The following is a 19,786-nucleotide window of genomic DNA, read 5'->3' on the forward strand; positions in this document are numbered from 1 at the left end:
GGGGTGATAAATAAGCAATGCCACAATGCGTAAAATGCTCCCGTTTTAATGCCATTGTGCTGCCAATCCACGCACTCGTTTTTCCGTTGCTCACACAATCCACCTCCAACTCCGCCGTCGACTATCACGCCGTCGCGACCTCGCCGCCGCCGCTGCCGCCGCTGCCTCCACTCGGCAAGTCCACCCCCCCTCGACATCGACTGGCCGTAAACAAAAACAAACATACCCCGGCCCCATCACTAGAGTCTCCTCTATCGAGGTTTGACCTCCCTTCTCACATCACCGCCCCGGCCCCACCCACCCCAGGGCCAATCGCCGGGGCACCCCACCATTTAATACCCCCTCTCCTCTCTTTCGGCCCACACCCACTGCCATGCCACCCATCAAGCTCAAGCTATCCCTCGGCGGCCTGACCCCCTCGGCACCGGCGACCCCTGCGACCCCAATCATCAAGATTAAGGGCAAGAACAAGGTGGCAAACGGACATGGCGAGCCATCCACTCCAGGCGTGCTCGACTCGCCTTCCCCCGCCCCCATTGCGACTCCAAAGATAAAACTCAAGAACAAGCCAAAGAAGTCATCGGGCTTGTCGTCGAGACATGTCTCTGTGGGCGCAGGAGACGAGGAGGATGGGCTGGCCAACGGGTCAAAACCTGGCCCGTCGACGATTCGCTTGACACTGCCCAGGCCGCCCTCAGCAGCGCCTTCCCCATCCCCCATCGCGACCTCGCCCGCCGCGACACCAGCCGCCACACCACTAACGATGACACCTGCCACACCAGCGCCCACAACACCAGTGCCCGAGCGGATACCAAAGAAACGTGGACGTCCACCAAAGATCCGCCCCACCGCCATCCCTCCGCATGTTGTAACACCACAGGCAGTCCGTTCACCGACGGCTTCGGCGGGGGCTTCGGCCGCGAGTACGCCGCCGTCGACTGCGGAGTTCTTTAACATCAAGGCTGAGCCAGTCGACTATGATGAGGCGGACCCCCTGTCGCTGCCTATCTCGCCCGCTGCTGGAGCAATCACGCCCCTCGACGAGAGCAGCATGTCAACACCTGGGGCTTGGGAAGGCAACTCTGAGTTCACGACGTACAACCCACGGGTGGTCAAGTGGAAGCGCGTCAAGCGGCCATTCAAAGAGCTCGCCAACAAGGCGCTCCACGAGATGCGGCGCAAGGACGTGGTGAGTCTGCTGCGATGAATTTGAGGGTGTAGCTGACCAGACAGTACGGCTTCTTCCTCGAGCCGGTCAACCTAGAAGACTACCCCGACTATCTTGAGGTAGTCGGCGGGGCAGACAAAATGATGGACCTGCAGACGATGCAGACCAAAGTAGACGAGAACGAATATCGCTCGATGGACGAGCTCGAGGCCGACTTCAAGACCATGATCGACGCGGCCCTAAAGTTTAATCTGCCTGGGACAGCACCATACCGCGAGGCCAACAAGGTGCAGGTGCACGGCCAAAAGCACATCGACCGCGCGAAGCCGCTTGTTCTCACCCCGTCACCGTCGCCGGAACGAGAGCCAGAGCCGCAACGACAGTCTGTCATCCCCGACTCTGAAGTCGGCACACCAGCCCCAATCTACCTAGGCAAGCCACAGAAGGATGTGCCTCCGAAGAACATTATTCCCGACGCCATGCTGGCGTTCCCACCAAATTCGCTTCAGGCTCAGGCAATTGGATGGAACTTGACTGGTGGCCGTATCGTTCGGCCCAAGCGAATGGTCCGCGGGCGTGAAAAGTTCTTTGGCAAATGGCGAGAGTACAGCAACGATGGTAGCCGTGACCTCGCCGAGATGGACGACCCCCAGGAGCACCTCGACATCTTTCGCCAGCTTCGAGGCGACGAATGGCGGACAGTCACGGACTGGCCTACCATGCTGGATGGAAACCAGGGCAAAGCTTGGTGGGACTGGGAGGGCCCAGGTGGCGCCACCGGCCAGCCGCCACTTCCCAACACTGAGCGTCTAAAGCCGGAGCCACTGAAGACACGCGAGCTTGGAACATTCGACTTTGGCGTGTATCCTGACATTGAGCGTGAGCTCAGCAGTCTGCAAACTGCCAAGGATTCGCAGCCCTACGACCCAGAGGACGACGAGCTCGACGTCTTGGTGGACCAACTTCGGTCAGACGCTCCTCCACCAGTCAAGGTGCCGCCAAACTGGCCTGCGCAGTCATTTGTGAATGCCTACGACCGGCCCTCGGCAACGCACTGGCTGTACAATATGTCGCTAGGCGGTGTCCGAGGGGAAGCCTACAACAACAGTGTTCAAAAGTTCCTGGACGGTGCGATCGGAAGTGCAAGGGCGAACGGTGCGAAGGCGACCGACGAGACTGCGTCCATCCTGCAAGAATATGTGGCGAACAAGTGGCGCGGCGGTGTGCTCCAGTCGGACACCTCGCGTCTAGCCAACGATACAGTAGGAGCACTTGTCAATGCAGCGGCCAAGACGGAGGCCGGTGCTGGCAACGACGAGCCTCCTTCCCGACCCGAGCTTGCCCCCGAGGCAGTCCTCAAGAATGCTCACGACGCATACGCTCGTATCGCATTGCGTTCCCTCACATCGGCAGCGAACCCCCTCGACATCCAGCCCCTCCTCCGCGAGCCCTCCGACTTCTTATACTTAGGCGTCGGCGGCAAGTCTGGTGTCAATGACGCGGTCGCATGGGTCGGAAGCGAGATCAACCGTGTTAGCGGTGTTCGAACCGAAGCAAAAATGGCGACTGGAGCCGTCAAGGGTGATGAGGGCGACGTGGAGATGGTCGAGGCGGGGACGTCGACACCAGCACCCGCTGAGCCCGCAGCGCCTTTCGCCAACGGCGATGTGGCACACGCCGGTCTCAAGCGGCGCAACAGCGACTCAGAGCCCAATGACAATGACGCTAAGCGGCGCAAGTTGGAGGAGGGCGTGGCGTTGGAAACTGCGTCCAAAACGGCTGAGCCGGCTGTTGAAGCCGCCGCTGAGCCTGCAGCCGATGTCGCACCAACCCCGTCAGTTACCTTGCCCACCACTTCAAACGCGACTACACCTGCGCCGATGACTCCAGCATCAGCGCCCGCTGCAGCGCCCCAACCAGCCTCGACCGAGACCGCAACCGTCACCGCCCCCGCGCCCCCACCAGACGAGACTGAAAATGGCCTCCGACAACTCCGGCTCGAGCTCGTCGCCTTATCCAAGTTCTATCCTCTGGCATCCCTCAAAAAGATGAGCAAGGAGGACGCTGAACGCCTCCTGCCTCCCAACGTACGCAACCTCATGACACGGCCGGAAAAATAGGCCACTGTGCATAATTTCCCACATCGCATACTAGTCTTCATGTACATGCATTATCTCATTGAGCTGGGCAGTGGGCACGTTGTGCGCGTGATCGACGCATCGGGTCGATCTTGATGAACAATCTTGTGAACATTGAGTCCGAGGGGGCTTAGAGGTGGCCGGGGCGCGACGCGATGATGTAGAACGCGTAAATGACGCCTGGGTAAGCGTCTCCAGGGGGCACACGCACCAGGGATCCAGCAGAGGATCCAGAGCTGGCGTCGTCAGTGGGCGAGTGAACAAAGCACGCACAATGATGTCGAGGAAGACTTCAAAGCCGCACCCGACGCGGAGGGCGCTGGGTCAGTCAGCTAGCCTGTAACACGATTATCGGCTTACACCGCAAGCGGGGGAATAAAGAAGGCGAGCACGTAGAGCCAGATGTCAGCGACAGGGTTGGGGCTCGCTAAAGAGCTCGAGGTCAGCTCGGTCGTCGTGCTCCACTCGTCCATGGAGAGAGACGGAGACGGACACGGAGGCGGCGAGTGTGCCGTGGCGCCGCGCTGGGCCGGGCTCGGCGTGGGGCGGTTCTCGCGCTCTTGGGCCGGCTCGTTGTTGCCGTTGTAAGGAGGCTTGGTGTCCATTTCGATAAAGGTCGAGGTCGAGTTGGAGGGCATGGAGGGTAGCGGGCGGGTAGATATATGGTGGGAGGCGCGTAGCGGCGGGCGCGTGGGGCGTGGGGGTGTCGGCGGAGGCGGTGAGGTCGGGGTGTATTTCTGGTCGCTGGTGCCGCTGGTCTCGCCGGTCGGCCCTTTCGCAAAGCCGGGCTGCACGGGGGGCGGAGCGTCCGACACCGGCGGCGATGGCGTGTCGGCCTGGCGCCGAGGGGACACGCGCCGCGACCGCCACAGCCGCACGGGGATGGGCGCGAACGACAGGTCGGGCGAAGAGAGCCGCCACTCGACCGTGTGCGACGTGCGTGCCGTCGCGAAGCTCGCTGCACTGCTGCTGTCTGGCGTGTCGGGGCGAGAAGAGGGATCGGGCATGCTGCGCTGAGCGTGAGAGTTGAGAGAGGGGGAAGAAGGGTGCCGATGCTGGTTGCCTGGGAATTTGAGTGTCCAGCTACCACGCCAAGGCAGTATGACGCTTGTGTATCTTGCTGCGTGTGTGTGTATATGTTCTGCGCCGCGTTCTGCGACGAAGGAGACGACGAGACACAATCATGACGCTTGCCGCCACACTCGACTCAGTCTCACTGCACTGTTCAGTGGCAAATACCCCCGCCTTACACCACGTGGTGAGATTTTGAAACTTCAGCAGAATCAGTGAACCACCTCCACCTTTGGCTTTTGGCTGCAGTACTGGCCAACACACTCTGCACCTCACCCACCACCACACCATGGCCAAGAAGCGCACAAGTCTGCCGAGCGCGGCGGCGCCAGCAGGCAAGAAGACGACGTTTGGCGACGACGACAGCAGGGACGACGGCTTTGTGCTGCCGACGAGGACGGCGCAGCCGGTAGTCGACGACGATGCCGAGTCCGACTCGGACGACGATGACGACGACGCGCCCGAGGCTGTCGGGATGAGCTCTGGGCGCGAGGCCGAGCGGCGGCGAGAGGCTGCGGCCGCTGAGTGAGTAGAACCTCTCGCGTGTAGCGCAGGCTAACGGACACCAAGGGAGCGCGAGGCGGCACGCGCCGCGGCCAAGGCGCGGTCCGCGAAGATTGCGGCTGCGAAGGGCGCTGCCAAGCGGGAAAAGCGCAAGCTCGAGTCGGACGAGGAAGCGAGCGACGAGGACGAGGATGAGGAGGCTAAGCGTCTGAGGAGAAGGATGGAGGCTGCGATGGAGGCTGGATCGGGCGATTCCGAAGACGAGGACGACGACGACGATGAGGACGCCGAGTCGTTCCACACCGACGATGACGAGGACGACTCGGACGACGGCGCGGGATCCGACGACTCGGAGACGCTCAAGGAGGGTCCCCTGACCGCCGCGGACCGCAAGCTGCGCGCGAGGATGGACGCGATGATGGCCGCGATGGAGGCGCGCGCATTGGGCGATGCGGCGCCGGCGGCCAAGGCGAAGGCGGAGGCTGCGAAGCAGCCCAAGTCGGCGCTGAAGAAGGCTGCGCCGGTGCCCGCTGCGCCCGTGGCCGACGACGATGACGACGACACCACGTACGACCTCACGCCCGGCATGCCCCGCGCGCTGCCTGCGTCGCTGCTCGCTGCGGCCGAGGCGGAAACCGCCGCTGCGGCCGAGTCGCGCGCGCTCGCCGCCCGCGCGCGCGGCGAGGAGAGGGCCGAGTCCAAGCAGGGCCAGCGGAGGCGCAAGAAGCGGCGTACCGAGCCGACGTCGAAGGCTATCGAGTGAGTGCAGCTGCCATCGTCGCGAGGGACCAGCTCACACACCCAGCCCCAAAACCACGCTCCACCTCCTCCCGCCCGTGCTTACCTCTACGTCGGGGCTGCCACCCGTCGTTGCTCCGGGCCAGGCCGTGGCCTCATCCGCCAAGAGCATCAAGACGTTCTACAAGCGCGCGATGAAGGACAGCGGCAAGTTGCCTGGCCGCGGTCTGCTTGACGGGCGCCAGGCCCGCCCCGCGCCCAAGAACAAGGCAAAGACAAAGGCATAGATAGATTAACCATGTACATCGTACGCACGCACGCGCGCACACTCTACCAAATACCCAGGAACGACCCCACGCTCCACGCAATCGTCACGCACCCAACTGGCAGGATGCCGACGTACACCACCATGTCCTGCCACAGCCGGCGGCCGAGGCGGCGCTTCTGCAGCTGCCGCTCCTTGCGCGCGAGGAGCACGTCGGAGGCGGGGTCCTGCAAGCTGTCGGTGCGCGTGTGCCCCGCGCGTGGTGCGCCGCGGGCAGGCGACGGGTTCTCGCTCGCCGCTGGTGTCGCTGCTGCGGCCGCAGCCGCTGCCTGCGCCGCGGCACGGTTGGGGAAGATGATGGCGAGCGGGGAGCGGACGTGGAACGTGATGATGAAGAAGACGGCTGGGGGGTGTTAGATGCGGTAACGCTCCAGTACTTACAAGGTAGCAACCAGCCCACGGCCAGTGTTGCCATGACACCAGAGATCTGGATCTTGTCGGCAACGACGCCGCCGATGCACGCAAAGACGACCACTAGAACCCACAGACCGAGGCCGACCCAACGACCAGCCTTGTACCGCTCTGCGCGGTCGACCTCGAGGGCCGACAGAACCGTGTCGCGGCCGCGGAGGAGCCAGAGGTTGACGGACCCGAGCACAATCGCGCACATGAGCGCACGGGCAAAGTTGACCCAGCCGTCGTCGTCTGGCAGCTGCTGGAAAACGGTCGGCGCCGCGGGGAGCAGATAGTATGGCACGAGGGCAAGCGGAAGGGCCAGCACCACAAGGATAACGGTTGTCGCCAACACTGGCACGATAAACTTCTGGCGCTTGGCACGTGCTAGCGTGCCGTGGATCGGGAGTGTGAGAAGGTGCGGCGTGAAGAAGACTGCGATGGTAGTGAGGCCCGAGCCCGCATTGCCGGCCGAGAGACCGCGCAGGCCACGGCGCAGAAGGGTGGCGCTCGAGACAGTCTCGCTCGCAGCATGAGTCACTGCGTGAGTCACCGCGTGCGTCATGTGCTTGGCAGCGTCGCCCACGAACGACGTGCTGTTGGCGTGTCCGCCAGCCTCCTCGTTGGCGTCGTGAATCTCGGACGTTCTGCCAATCGCGATGAACGTGACGACTGGGAGGAGGGTGACGAGGATGATTGGCATGATGCGGAGGGAACGCAGCGCGCGCGACGGCGCAATGGCGGGAAGCAGCGCCATGCTCGCGACAATCGTCCAGAGAATACGCGACTGCAGCACGCCTTCGGGGAGGTATGTCGCGGCGATGGGCCTGATGAGAGGGAACAGCGCTGGGGGTGGGTTAGCCACGCCAGCCAAGTACTCTCTAACCCGACTCACTCTCGAGCCACCCGATCGTCGTGCCAATCACCGACACGAGCACAAATGCTCGCCCAATGCCGAGGCCATACTTGCCAAAGCGTTCGCCGACGCACTTGGCGAACACCTCCTCAAAGCTCCACACCTTGAGGTACCATGCGAGATAGACGATGACAATGTGTGCGCACAGGCTGAGCGCAGCGAGCACGCAGAAGACGGGCACGAAGAGCGCGACGCCGGCCGGCAGAAAGTCGTACGGCACCGCAGCGAGCGCGGGGAACAGCGCGAGTGGGTGGGCGAGGATCAATGGCGGAATGAGCTGCGCGCGCGTCAGCCGTGCCTCTCCCGCAGCCGCAGTCCACGCACCTCAAACAAGCCTTTGTCGCCGTCGCCGGGCTCCTGCTCCCACTTGCGTCTTCTGCGTCCACCGCGGACCAGCGGCTGAGCGGGGTCGATCTCCTCGCCGCTGACCTCTTCCTCCTCGTCGTACTCGTCAAACTCAAAGTCGAACGCGTCCGAGAAGCTGCTCAGGGATGCCGACTTGCCCGGCGATTCCGAGTCCGAGCCCGACTCGCGGAGCTCGGCTTCCAGCTCGTCGAGGTCCAAGTCGGAGCCTTTGTCGTCGAGGTCGTCGTCATTGTCGCCCTCCTCGGCGGTGGCAAACGAGTCGGCAATGCTCGCGCGCCCGCCGCTGATGCTCCGCCCGCGCGTGAGCGTGATGGTGCTCGGTCCCACGCCGCGGTCGTCCTCTGCCGGGTGGGAGAGCGACAGGCGCGAGGAGCCCACGTCACTGGGGCGCGCTCGGGCCGACAGCGGGCCCGGCGACGCCGCTCGCGAGTGGCTCCGCGAATGCGAGGCCGACGACACGCGTAGTGGTGGTGGCGGGGACGAGCGCTGCGAGCTTGCCATCGGGGTACTGGCGGCGGTGGCCCTGGGTGTTCGAGTGTTCCAAGTTGATAATTCAGGGGAGGGGGAGGTGAGGAGGGTGGATGGGCAATGTAGAAACTGAAACGGGCCCGCGCCGTAAGTTGAGGGTCAGGCGCGTCGACAATGTGTGGGGCAGGTGTTGTTGTCGACGGGGGTGACGAGGGTTGGGAGAGGGAGTGGTCGACGGCGGCGAGAAGATGAGAAAGTCGAGAGCGACGCAAGTCGACGATTGGCCCACTTGACTTGGCGCGCGCACCGCACCGCAGGCAGGAACAGACACACAATTCAACAACACTGGCTCACTCGCCGCCGCCGTGGCCCACCCACCCACGACGCGCTCAACGCGGCCCCCGACAACCAAAGTCGCGTGGATTTGAATCCGCCCCGCGCGGCGGCCATTATCGACGCCTCCACCGCCAATGTCCTCCTCGCTCGACCACACCGAAGCAATCTCATCCGCCACGACCCCCACGACGCTCCCATCACATCAACAACGGCGACAACAGCGCACATTGTGCACAACCCAAGAACAATGGCCCAAACAACATTCAAACGAAACGCGCACGCGTCCTTCTTCACCCTCTGCCTCCGCGCCCTGCCTGCGCGGGCACAGGACTATGATTCGAACCGGTAAGCTTGTGTTTGCGACGTCGCTCACTCGCCCAGCGTGACCATCGCCTTCTTCTGCCTCAGTGGCCTCGCGCTCATCGGCAAGCTCAACCCCTCTGACGAGGAGCGGGACGCGTGGATCGAGTGGCTGTGGTCGTTGCAGGCTCGTGCGTTGCCTCGTGGCTCGGCCCCGTACCCGCACCCGCAATCGCTAACATCACAGCGGACGGAGGGTTCAGAGGGAGCACCGGCGAGCCCGCGGGCACACCAGGTAACCTGCCATCGACGTACACTGCCCTTGCGTCGCTCGCGCTGCTGCGCGCGCCGCTCGACAGGCTCGACCGGCCAGGCTTGCACGCCTTCCTCGCCGCCTGCCAGGCACCGGACGGCAGCTTCTCCCCCACGCCCGACACGCTCGGCCTGTTCCAGAACGACGTGCGCATGGCGTACACTGCGAGCTTGGCAGCCAAGGTCGCCGGAGGGACGCCGTCGTTCGATGTGCCCGCGGCGATCGAGTTTGTGCGCCGTTGCGAGACGTGGGAGGGGGGTTATGCTGGCCGGCCGGGCATCGAGTCGCATGGTGGGTGTGAGGAAGTCTAGGAGTAGCTAACCCACCAGGAGGTACAAACTACTGTGCTCTTGCGGCCCTATCGCTCCTCGGTGCGCTCGACAAGGCCGACGTGGCAGGATCGTCGCGCTGGCTCATGCAGCGCCAGATCGGCGGATTCCAGGGACGGCCAGGAAAGCTCGAGGACGTGTGCTATTCGTTCTGGTGTGGCGGGGCGTTGGCAGTGAGTGCGGGATGGAGTACTACGAGCAATCCTGACCACGTACCAGACTCTCGGCCTCGCGTCCCTCGTCAACGAGGAGCCCAACGCCCAGTTCCTCCTCGACTCGCAGTCACCGATCGGCGGGTTCGGCAAAGAGCCAGATGTGCACCCCGACCCATTCCACTCGTACCTCGCCATCGCGGCGCTGTCGCTCACGAGTGCGCGGGAGAAGCTGGAGCTGGAGGAGATTGACCCGGTTTATAATATGCCGCTGTGGGCAAGGGACTGGCTGTTGGCAGCCGCAGAGGCAGCGGCATAGGGCTGCCGCCATGTGTGAGGGACTAAACCCGGGAATACGTTTGGGGCCAGCAGCTGGGCTGCTCTGTAGAAGTCGTCATATACATAGCATGGTACGGGCATGTGCCTTTTGGGTGTGCAACTACAGCCTCGAATTGAGCCCCTTGCTCCCGTCCTGCTCAGTCTTGTTGTAAATATCGTTATACTTGCCGAGCGCGGCCGTCTCGAGCTGGCGCTCGTCTTGGCCGTCAAACCGGCGGGGGTCAAACGCCTTCCTCAAGTGCGCATCGACGCCGCCCGCCGGCTTCTTGCCCAGCGCCTCGAGGATCTGGTCGGCGAGCACGCCCGTGACGCCACCAGCGGACGTGACCCACACGCCGACGGAGCACCACAGCCCCTGTGTGGGGCCGGCCACATCCAGCGCACCGGAGAGCGGGAGCGCGTCAGGCGTGACGGTGAACAACCCGTTGAAGGCGTACGGCACGCTGCCCGCCGCGACGGGGTGCACGTCCTCTCTGCTGGGGGTACGGTAGCTCCTGAAGGTCGCCGCCGTGCGCGGGGGCAGCAGCCCGAGCGCGCGGTTGAACGCCGGCGCGATCCGGCTCTCCCAGTCGCCATAAGCGCTGTCGAGGGCGCCGACGCGCTGGAGCGCATAGTGCACCGTCTCGTGGTCGTAGCTTCCGACGCCGTCGCGCTGGCCGTGGTCCCGCGCGTAGACGTGCGCTGCTGGCCACCGAATGAAGGGCTGGGCAATGGGGCGCGGGGATCGCTTCGTGCTGTACCCGTACGGGTGGGCGACGGAGACCGCGGTCGCCTTGAGGCTCGGGACGAGCTGGCCGCCCCAGACCCCCGTCGCGACGACGACATGTGCGGCGGTAAACGACCCCTGGCACGAGTCGACGCGGTAGCCTGTTGCCGTTTTAACGATGCCGCTCACGTCGCCGTCGAGGAGCGTTGCGCCCGCCGCCTTGGCCGTGTCCTGGCCGTACTTGGCGATCGCTTTCGCGTTGGCCGTACCGTCGGAGGGGAAGTAGACGGCGGCGAGGGCGCGCTCGTCGAGAAAAGTGGGCGCGAGGGCGCGCGCCTCGGCGCCAGACAGCAGTTCGTGGGGCAGGCCAGCGGCCTCGGCGAGCGCCGCGCGCGCCTTGAGCGCGTCGACGGCGTGGATATCGGCCGTGATGTCCGGTTCGGGCGCGGCGATGGCGACCTCCATCCCGCCGACGGTGTTGAAGCCGCCCGGAATAGAAGAGTACAGCTTGACGCTGCGGCGCGCGACCTCGCTCAGCGCGCCGACCGTGTTCACCTGCCCCACGAAGCCGGGCGCATGGCCCGTCGAGCCGGGCAGCGCGGCCACATCGCGGTCGACGAGGAGGAGGCGCGTGTGCGGGGCGAGCTTGGCGGCCAGGAGCGACCCGACGATGCCGGCGCCGACGATGACGATGTCGTAGTCTGACATTGTTGGTGGGTAGTGAGTGGGATGGGATGGCGACGCCAATGCCTATGCCGCTGGAAGGTTATCCTGCTCTCGTCGTGAGCGAGCACACCTCGAGTCGAGCGTCGCGTGCCGGTCGTCTGACGGTGCGTCGTGGAGTGTTCGGCGGAACAAGTCGAGTTGTCGTCGGATGGCTGCGGGCGAGCCGACCTGTTCAGGCGGGTATGCAAAACCCGGCCCGATGCCAAGCCCCCTTGCCCTGTGATGGCAGTTATCGGGCTGATAATTATTCCATTGGGACTGCCGCGATTCCAGAACACGGATAAGGTTGGGCACAAGAGGGCACGCAGCGCGTCTGGACCGTCAGAGGGAGGTGGTAGCCTGCATTCACCCCATATTCTGATGGCACAACGACGCAGGCCGCGCGTCCAGGCCCGCTACCAGCACTGCCACTGCCACAATGAGCTGCGCCGGGCGTCCTTCCCCTCCCCCCTTCTCCCCTCCTCGTCCCATCGGACACTGCGCTCAGTCAGCGGCTGCATCGCAAGCCTACGAGCTACGCTGCGCTGAGCCGCACGACGCCGCACCGCTCGCTTGCTGTCTTTATTCTCCGCAGCGACGTCTCGACGCCGTCGCGCCCAGCCAGCCAGCCAGCTTACCAGCCTCGGGCAGGCCACACCCGAAGGTCACTGACGTCACCACCAAAGCACACTTTGCTATTTGTGTCGCGACGCCGACGCGGCGAAGACCCAAAACGCATCGAGCGTGATTGTCACTTTGGCCCCTCTCCTCCCATCACACGCATCACTCAACCACCATGGACAAGTCTCCGCTCGTACACGCCCCGCCGCCCCCGCCACCAGCATATGCATCGTACCCCGAGGGCACCCAGCCCGGGGTTCACGCAGTGCCCCCGCCGCTGCCCCCGCACCCGCCCGCGCACACCATCGAAGTCGGCGGCAGCGGCGGCCCAGACGCCCCGCCGCCGCACGTAGAGTACGCGCAGCACAACCTGCCGCCCCCGCCCCCGCCCAGGCGCGATACCTCCGGCACGGACCTGCGCAACCTCCCCCCACCGCCGGCGTTCCCGAACAACCCACCCCCGCCGCTCCCCACCCACCCGACGACGAGCCGCAAGATCTCGCCCTCGACCGCGCCGCGCCGCCTCCCCCCCGCGTTCAACCCGTCCGAGGCGTCGTCCAACAATGTCTCCCTCTCGGAGCTGTCGCTCAGCGCGCAGCCGTTCTCAGACGACAACGCGCCAGACGAGTTCATCCGCGACCCGCACAAGCTGATCGCGTACCTCGTCCCCCTGCCCCCTCCGGGCAACTTCAACGCCGACACCAAGCCCCCGCCGCTCCGCTTCCTGACCTACACCCCGCCGCCGCCACCGCTCGTCAAGACCCCCGACGAGGATGCCGGCAAGGTCCACAAGGTCCTGCACAAGGCGCAGTACAAGTGGCAGGAGGAGGTGCGCGAGGCGCACGAGACCAACGCCAAGGTCACGTCGTGGAAGGGCTTCAAGTCGCGCCTGACCAAGGCTATCGACTGGGGCATGAGCAAGACGACGAGCGCGGATCTCGACTTTGTGAACCGTATCCCTAGTGACGGCGACAAGGTCCACCACAAGCCGGCGAACACGAGCACGAATTCGAGCACGAACTCGACCACGACAAAGGCCGCCGACGGCAGCAGCGACGACCCCCAGCGCCTGTCGACCGACTCGCACCACGTCTTCCACGACGACGGCGTGCACGAGGAGGAGACGACAAAGGCCACAGTCAAGCTGGACGAACTGGTTCTCATTTACCCTATTACCATGGACAAGACGGAGAAGGAGATCCGCGAGGAGTTTATCAACTCGCTCATGCGGACCAAGACCAAGGCGCAGCGCGACGCCGTCATCGCGACGGGTCTCCTGCCGGTGTCGGTCGCGGTGGACACGCTTCTCATGTTCGTCGGCTGGGTCTTTGGCGGCCTGTTTGAAGTCGACGCGGTGTGGGCGGCCAACTCGCTGCGCGGCGCCAAGACCGCGCGGTCCGTCACCAAGCGCCTCGCCAGCTCAACCAAGAGCGGCAGCGTGCACGACTCGGACGAGCACATCCAGCTGCGCTTTGTCGCGTCGGCGCGCGCCGAGCCGCTCCAGAACTACCTGCTGGGCCAGTGCCTGAAGAAGGACGTCGGCATGTTCTCCCGCCCGCGCGGCGTCGCCATCCCCACCGGCTCGGACGTGCTCACCGCCATCGGGTGGCACAACTCTGGCGTGTACCAGAAGACCAACTGGGAGGACGAGGCGTGGGAGCGCGAGCAGGTCGAAGAGGACCTCGAAAAGACGTTCAAGAAGGCCGCGAGCGCGTGGGACAAGTGGCTCATGCTGTACGAAAAGAACCCCGAGAAGGCGCTCAAGAAGTAGAGGTAATATAGACTTGTAATTGACGACGTCTTATGGATACACGATACGATACATGAGCAGGTGATGGTACTATGCACAATGCGGGGTATTACTGCTTCTTCTTGCCCTTCTTCTTGTTGACGACGACGAGGTCGCCGCCTTCGCCGCCCTCCTCTCCGCCAGCCTCCTGGATCTTGAGTCCTGCCTCTAGTGTGAACATGAGGTCGCGGACAGTTTCGTTCAAGCTGTCCACCTCGGCGGCCTTGGCGTCGCGTGCGGCGCGGACGGTGGTCAGGTCGTCGCGGAGTTTGTTGACGCGCGAGTTGAGACCCTCCGACATGGCCTTCTCGCTGCCTAGCGACGTCTGCAGGCTGCGGCTGAGCTGGAGCGCCTTTTCGGCACGCTGCTCGGCCTTCTGCCGCGCATTGTCGGCCTCGACGCGCCGCGCCTCGGCGACTGCAGCCGCGTCCTCGGCCTCCTTTGTCCGCGCGGCCGCTGCCTGCAGCTTGGCGATTACGACGGCCTGCGACGCTGCCTCCTGCTCGTAGTGCTGCCGCATGGCCTCGAGCTGCGAGCTCAAGAGGTAGCTGTACTCGAGCGTGATGGATTCGATGGTCGACATCTTCTCGGCGTCACCGGATGATGGCCCGTCGTTCACTTGGCTATCGCGGCGCTCATGTCCCTGCGAATACGACGCGCGGTTCATGGCGGAGGGGGTCGACGGTGCACTGCCTGCCACGCTCGAGGGAGCCGAGTGGCTGTGGCCGGCAAGGTTCTCGAGCGACCGGTTGAGCGGCATCGTGCGGCGTGAGGAGGTGGCTGCGTGTGCCGCGAGCGAGGAAGCAGAGGGCAGCTCGACGAGTTTGCCGTCGGTTCGTGTCTGGATCAAGCGGTGAACATAGTTGTCGCCTTGGTAGTCCCACACGCGTTGCGTTTCGACCTCCATCGCCAGCATGTGTCCGCTCTCCTCCCAGTGTCGCCTTGCATGGCCCTTCGAATATCGGCCACAGCCGACCGCGCCACAGACCACGCAGATCCAGATGTTTTCTGTGCTGTCACACATGCCGCACTGGGTGAACCGCGTGATGTCTTCGCCGCGGTCACGCTGCTGCTGCCGCTTCTTGTCCTGCGCGGAAGACAGCAGCAGATGGCTGACGCGGCAGACGGGACAGCGACTATCGCCCCACTTGCGCAGGCAGTCGCAGTCAAACGTGTGGGCGCATGGCAGCGTCACGAGCCCAGTCACGGTGGAGTCGAGACGCTCCAGACAGACGGGGCACGAAGGGAGCTCGTACAGGCCCTTGCTGTCCACGCCATGGAGCAACTTTGGCAAGGCGCGCGCACGAGAAGCGTACACGCTTGGCGGGAAGGCAGGGATGGCGACGTCCTTGGGCTCTGCACCCTCCAGCTTGTGGAGCACAAGATGGTGGATTCTGATGGGGTGGCAGGTCTCGCGCGTGTCGAGCGTCGAGAACGCCTTGCCGGTGAAGATGATCATGAAATCGGACGCCTGCAGCGGGTCGCGGAACTTGAGAATGACGATCGAGCGATTTGGCGTCGTTGCCTCCCTGCGGGAGTTAGCACGGCGCCACTCCCACCTCCTCGTGCTAGCTCACCTAATCATCCGAACACCTTCCAAGCACGTGGCCCAGCCGCCGAGGAACTCTAGCAGGTCGGCAGGCCGCATCCAAGCCGGCACAGCGAGGATGGCGACGAGGCTTCCGTCCTCTCCTTCGGCGTGCTCACCCGCATAGTCGCCCTCGGCGGTCCCACTGCGCGAGCTCTCGCCGTTCTGCCCCTCAAGCCTGGCGATGAGGGAAGGCGGGGGCTCGTGCTTGAAGAGGTGGACGACGCCCCGGCCAAACTGCGACACGCCGGTCGCGGCGGTCGTATCGACAGGGTTCGGTCCGGGGATGTGCGCGAGCAGCGGCTGGCGTGAGAGCGCGTCGGGGGTCTCAGGCGGCTCTGGGGTCCGTTTGCGCGGCTTTGTGCGCGGGCTGCTGCTGCTCCCCCCCGGAGCGTCAAGCGACCCGCGCGCCCGCGACCCCGGCACGGCTCTGCTGCTCCCTCCCTGCGATGTTCTCGGCTTGTCAACCATCGCGGGCTCGTCCCACGCCTTGTCGAGGCTCTTCTCGCGCGTAAAGTCGATCCAGTCGACCTCGATCTCGCCGAGGCGCCAGTCGGTGTCTGGGGGCTGTTCGTTCTCTGGGTGGACAGCGATGACTATCGAGTACGTGTTGTAGTCGCTCTTTGTGTGAGAGTAGGTCATGAGGCCGTGGGCATGTCGTGGCGTGATACAAGTGATGAGAAGAGAGCGAAGGAAACAAAAGAGCACCGCAGAATGCTGGGTGGCGAATGTGTATTCCAAAGTCGACGCGGTGTCGACGAACGTGACGTAACTCCCAGTGTGGCGGAGTTGCCTCCGCTCAACTCCAGTCGGGCCGTCTTTCGGCAACGACTGCCAGCCAAAGACGACATCGGCGATCACGGCCCGACTGAGACGCAATGTTGACACCGACAAACCGGGCGGCGATCCTGCCGCAGTCGCCTGCATTGCGCCGCAAGACAGCAATACAGCGGTTATAACTCGCCATGCAGCGAGCGCCTCAGCCTCCCCCCACCCACCTCGCGCCAGCGCCATGCCCCCGACCATCTCGCCGCGCGGCAAGGCCGCCCTCGACGACGCGCTCGTTGCCGCCGTCGCTGACCCCCTCATCCCGGCACAGTTCTGGGGGGTGACCACTGCCCAGGGGCCTATCTACTTCAACTGCGGGGGCGAGCGGGTGCTACACGAGCCGGAGAAGGGCGTGGTCAACGAGGACACAAGTGAGTGGTCAACCGATCCCCGTTGACAGACCCCAGTGCTCCAGCTGTGGTCGATGACCAAGCTCGTCACGTCCGTCGCGTGCCTTCAGCTCGTGGACCGCGGTGTGCTGTCCCTCGACGACGAGGAGCTCGTGGGGGCCCACCTCCCAGAGCTGGCGGCACAGCGCATCCTCACGGGATACTCTGACGCCGGGGAGGAGCTCTGGGCCGACCGCACCGAGCCCATCACGCTGCGCCACCTCCTCAGCCACACCTCGGGCATCTCGTACCCCGAGATGCCGCCCACCATCTCCCGGTGGCAGAAGGAGCACAACCACCCGTGGTACTTTGCCCCCAATGGCGGCGTGAAGGCCTTCACCGTCCCGCTCGAGTTTGAGCCTGGCGTACGGTGGTCCTACGGGCTGGGTATCGACTGGGCCGGCTTCCTCGTCGAGCGGGTCACGGGGGTCACGCTGGGCACCTACTTCCAGGAGCACATCTTCGCTCCGCTGGGCATCACCTCGCTCACTTTCACGCCTACCCCCGAGGTTCACGAGCGGCTGATGAAGGAGACGTGGCGCGACGCTGCGGGCAACCTTATCCAAGCTGACCCCGACACCCGCCTCCTCGACCCCGCGACAATCAAGCTCGACTCTGGCGGCGCCGGGTTGCTCGGCACAGCGAAGGACTACCTCCGCTTCCTTCAGGGCGTGCTCGCATCCCAGTCCCCCGGTGGGATCATCTCCCCGGCAAGCTTCGCGCTGCTGTTCACCAACACCCTCCCAGCGGACCGCAGCGCGCGGCACTACGCCGACATGCAGGCGTTCATGGGCGAGTGGGGCACGTACGACTTCACAGCCGACCTCGGGTTCTCGGTAGCGCTGGCCGTCAACGCGAAGGACGCGAAGAGCGGCCGCAGGGCCGGCAGCGGCGCATGGGGCGGTATGGCCAAGACGGACTTCTGGATCGACCCGGCCTCAGGCATTGCGGTGGGTGCAGCCGAGTTGGCGGCGCTGACCCCAGGGATTCTGCGGCACCCAGCTCGTCGGGGGCGAGGTCAACCCCGACCCCTTTGCGGGCGTGTATGCCGCCTTTGAGCGGCAAGTGTACGACGCGCTAGAGTAGGTCTTTGATGCAAGCAAGTGTGGCGCCAACACCAGGCATGGCTGCGAGCGGCAGCGGCGGCGGGCACTCGGCTCCGAGCCGTGGTGGGGGACGTACCATGCCCTCGCGGCCGCGCAGCGACGGCGCATGCTCCGGCATCTGCGGCAGCAGGCGGGGCGGCGGGAAGCTCAGCGCTCGGCTGCCTAGGCACGTCTGCCGTGCGACTCGACTGCATCGTCTGTCTACGAGTATAACGCGGCTTCGTCACTGCGGGGCACTAGTGCCCCGGACCGTCCTTGCGTCCGGGCGAAACTGCCGTCAGCACGCTCCTGCAACACACACACACTCATGTCGGCAATCTTCTGCGTCGTGCTCTTGTGCTCAGCGGGGACAGTGGCGCGGGTCTTGATATCGCGCTGCTTGTCGATCTCTTCGGCCTCGAGGCGCGCCTCGGACTTTGTCGAGTTGGGCTGGAGGGTGCAGAAGACCTGGGGCGTGAGCGGCGCGCGCCGAGCGGAGCGAGGCGTGTGAGTGGGACGGTGAAACGTACCTTCTCAGTCATGCTGCGGCGGCCGGGGTCGGGCATGTTGTTGTTGGTGGTGGCTTGGAGGTGGTATGTGGTGGTGGCCAAGTGGCGGTATGCGGTCGCTCAGTGGCGGTATGTAGTGAGGTCGGGGGTGTAGACAACGCCTTGTCCAGCGCCATGCTGCGCCTTTTATGCATGCCTGGCACATCCCCCACCCCACCGCTACCACCTCGGCGTGGAGCGCACAGCCCACGACGACGCCGTCACTCGGCCCACGGCGATGCGTCACTCCGCCACTTTGTGCCTTGTGCCCACCGCCACGACGCCGCCACGACGTCCGTCCCGGCTGCCCGCGACGCCGTCTGGGCTCGCCGCGGCGGGTCGGCGCGGTGGGCATGTATGCTGGTGGAGCTGTGCGCCGACGTCGTTGACGTATAGGCACGGCCATGTGAGCTCGTCCACGGCTGTCATGTCGCCGCCACGCTCGTGCTGGGATTGTTGGGCAGGACTCCGGCACCCAAGGATGCTGTAGCGCCCGTAATGACCTTGCCGTTGCCTACAATCACAGCCCCTACTTAGCTGGCTCTTCCAGTCTGGCCCAAAACCCGCCGTTGTACATCCACTCGCAGAAGACCTTCGCCCGGCGGTTCACCTTGGGGCCATTGACATACATGTTCGACTTGTGGTAAGGACCACGACGGGGGGCGATACGATCGACCTCGCGCGCGAGGGTTGTGAACGCTTCCCGGTCCTCTGCATGGCGAAGGATCACACCCCACATCTTGGCGGTGAGCTGTGGCGGGGTCCAGACGCTCGCGCGGAGAATGTCGTGGATCAGGTCGGTCGGCAGGTCGGCGATGCCTGTGCGCTCGCCGCGCTTGGCGAGGAGCAGGACCCGTGCCGTGACCAGAGCGCGCATGGCGGCCTTCCTGACGTCTGGGTTCGGGCAGCGGGTGTACAGAGCGTACCTGCCGAACTGCAGCTTCTTCTTCGTATCGCCAGGGTAAGTGAGGATCCAGTGACACGTCTGGTACCTCCTCATGGCCTTTTCCGCGCCTGGTGTGGCATGCCCCACCAGACAGACCTCGGCTCGCTGCATGATCTGAGGCTTGGCCATGTATCGTTCTATAGCGGATGTCGATACCTCGAGGTCGTTCAGCCGCAGCGAGGAGGAACGGGACCGGAAGGTGAGTCGGCGGACGGGTATCTCGAGCCGCTTGACAAACTGGTCGATAAACGCCTCGGCACTGAGGAAGCGCCCTCCGCGTCGTAACACTATCTCGAGCGAGTCGATGGTGCAGCTGTTGATCACGGTCATGATGGTGTCCAGCTCGTCGTACTGCGCGTGTAAGCAGGTTGCAGGTGGGGCCGACGCACCGAGCTGAACGTCGCTGTCCCGCAGAAGTGGGGACGGCGCGCCAAGTGCTTCACACACCAGATCCTCTGGTAGAATGTTTTGCGCAGGGGTGCGAGTGGATTGCCCCGCTTCTTTCGTTCAGCGCGCTCGGCGGTTGTGTCCCAGTTCAGTGTTGGCGACTGGCCCTCTGCAATGATCCGGATGCGGGCTGTGGCGTCAGGAAGGTGCACGCGCGTCGCCAAGCTGGGCATACTTGACGCCTCCCATGGCAAAAGTGCCATGGCGATGGTGGTATGAGTGGCAAGGGTGTTAGGGCCATGCTACATGCGCGGGAGGTTATGTGTGTTTATAAGACT

The 19,786-nt window shown here is 64.5% G+C and overlaps 11 protein-coding genes across 11 annotated transcripts; 5 read left to right on the plus strand and 6 right to left on the minus strand.

Moving 5' to 3' along the window:
- Positions 1-91: 91 nt before the first annotated feature.
- brd9 (Bromodomain-containing protein 9) lies at positions 92-3,338 on the plus strand. Its single transcript, XM_062772517.1, has 2 exons — positions 92-1,189; positions 1,234-3,338. The coding sequence occupies exons 1-2, from the start codon at positions 374-376 to the stop codon at positions 3,286-3,288; spliced, it is 2,871 nt and encodes a 956-aa protein (XP_062628501.1). The 5' UTR covers positions 92-373; the 3' UTR covers positions 3,289-3,338.
- A 98-nt stretch (positions 3,339-3,436) lies between these two features.
- ZK632.10_1 (UPF0057 membrane protein) lies at positions 3,437-3,944 on the minus strand (the record flags this gene model as incomplete). The annotated part of the gene is made up of 4 exons (XM_062772518.1): positions 3,437-3,486; positions 3,518-3,542; positions 3,580-3,625; positions 3,667-3,944. 4 exons carry the CDS (start codon positions 3,942-3,944, stop codon positions 3,437-3,439), a joined length of 399 nt encoding a protein of 132 aa, XP_062628502.1.
- Positions 3,945-4,633: 689 nt separating this feature from the next.
- Positions 4,634-5,936, plus strand: LOC62_04G005959 (uncharacterized protein). Its single transcript, XM_062772519.1, has 3 exons — positions 4,634-4,902; positions 4,948-5,640; positions 5,687-5,936. The coding sequence occupies exons 1-3, from the start codon at positions 4,667-4,669 to the stop codon at positions 5,904-5,906; spliced, it is 1,149 nt and encodes a 382-aa protein (XP_062628503.1). The 5' UTR covers positions 4,634-4,666; the 3' UTR covers positions 5,907-5,936.
- Positions 5,937-5,945: 9 nt separating this feature from the next.
- Positions 5,946-8,555, minus strand: LOC62_04G005960 (uncharacterized protein). Its single transcript, XM_062772520.1, has 4 exons — positions 7,578-8,555; positions 7,224-7,530; positions 6,326-7,183; positions 5,946-6,287 (listed from the first exon to the last, which is right to left on the minus strand). Exons 1-4 carry the CDS (start codon positions 8,118-8,120, stop codon positions 5,950-5,952), a joined length of 2,046 nt encoding a protein of 681 aa, XP_062628504.1. The 5' UTR covers positions 8,121-8,555; the 3' UTR covers positions 5,946-5,949.
- A 115-nt stretch (positions 8,556-8,670) lies between these two features.
- Positions 8,671-10,938, plus strand: Pggt1b (Geranylgeranyl transferase type-1 subunit beta; the record flags this gene model as incomplete). The annotated part of the gene is made up of 5 exons (XM_062772521.1): positions 8,671-8,768; positions 8,805-8,914; positions 8,971-9,327; positions 9,366-9,538; positions 9,585-10,938. The coding sequence occupies 5 exons, from the start codon at positions 8,671-8,673 to the stop codon at positions 9,834-9,836; spliced, it is 990 nt and encodes a 329-aa protein (XP_062628505.1). The 3' UTR covers positions 9,837-10,938.
- dmg (Dimethylglycine oxidase) lies at positions 9,957-11,270 on the minus strand (the record flags this gene model as incomplete). Its single annotated transcript, XM_062772522.1, has 1 exon — positions 9,957-11,270. One exon carries the CDS (start codon positions 11,268-11,270, stop codon positions 9,957-9,959), a length of 1,314 nt encoding a protein of 437 aa, XP_062628506.1.
- A 793-nt stretch (positions 11,271-12,063) lies between these two features.
- On the plus strand, positions 12,064-13,659 carry LOC62_04G005963 (uncharacterized protein; the record flags this gene model as incomplete). The annotated part of the gene is made up of 1 exon (XM_062772523.1): positions 12,064-13,659. One exon carries the CDS (start codon positions 12,064-12,066, stop codon positions 13,657-13,659), a length of 1,596 nt encoding a protein of 531 aa, XP_062628507.1.
- A 28-nt stretch (positions 13,660-13,687) lies between these two features.
- ETP1 (RING finger protein ETP1) lies at positions 13,688-15,985 on the minus strand. The gene is made up of 2 exons (XM_062772524.1): positions 15,255-15,985; positions 13,688-15,206 (listed from the first exon to the last, which is right to left on the minus strand). The coding sequence occupies exons 1-2, from the start codon at positions 15,905-15,907 to the stop codon at positions 13,748-13,750; spliced, it is 2,112 nt and encodes a 703-aa protein (XP_062628508.1). The 5' UTR covers positions 15,908-15,985; the 3' UTR covers positions 13,688-13,747.
- Positions 15,986-16,128: 143 nt separating this feature from the next.
- On the plus strand, positions 16,129-17,568 carry lovD_6 (Acyltransferase LovD; the record flags this gene model as incomplete). Its single annotated transcript, XM_062772525.1, has 3 exons — positions 16,129-16,464; positions 16,501-17,432; positions 17,467-17,568. The coding sequence occupies exons 1-3, from the start codon at positions 16,278-16,280 to the stop codon at positions 17,566-17,568; spliced, it is 1,221 nt and encodes a 406-aa protein (XP_062628509.1). The 5' UTR covers positions 16,129-16,277.
- Positions 17,569-17,824: 256 nt separating this feature from the next.
- LOC62_04G005966 (uncharacterized protein) lies at positions 17,825-18,133 on the minus strand (the record flags this gene model as incomplete). The annotated part of the gene is made up of 3 exons (XM_062772526.1): positions 17,825-17,859; positions 17,894-18,035; positions 18,098-18,133. 3 exons carry the CDS (start codon positions 18,131-18,133, stop codon positions 17,825-17,827), a joined length of 213 nt encoding a protein of 70 aa, XP_062628510.1.
- A 511-nt stretch (positions 18,134-18,644) lies between these two features.
- LOC62_04G005967 (uncharacterized protein) lies at positions 18,645-19,711 on the minus strand (the record flags this gene model as incomplete). The annotated part of the gene is made up of 3 exons (XM_062772527.1): positions 18,645-19,412; positions 19,451-19,638; positions 19,684-19,711. The coding sequence occupies 3 exons, from the start codon at positions 19,709-19,711 to the stop codon at positions 18,645-18,647; spliced, it is 984 nt and encodes a 327-aa protein (XP_062628511.1).
- Between the last annotated feature and the right edge of the window lie 75 nt (positions 19,712-19,786).

Source organism: Vanrija pseudolonga, chromosome 4 (genome assembly GCF_020906515.1).
Source record: "Vanrija pseudolonga chromosome 4, complete sequence".
NCBI lineage: Eukaryota > Fungi > Basidiomycota > Tremellomycetes > Trichosporonales > Trichosporonaceae > Vanrija > Vanrija pseudolonga.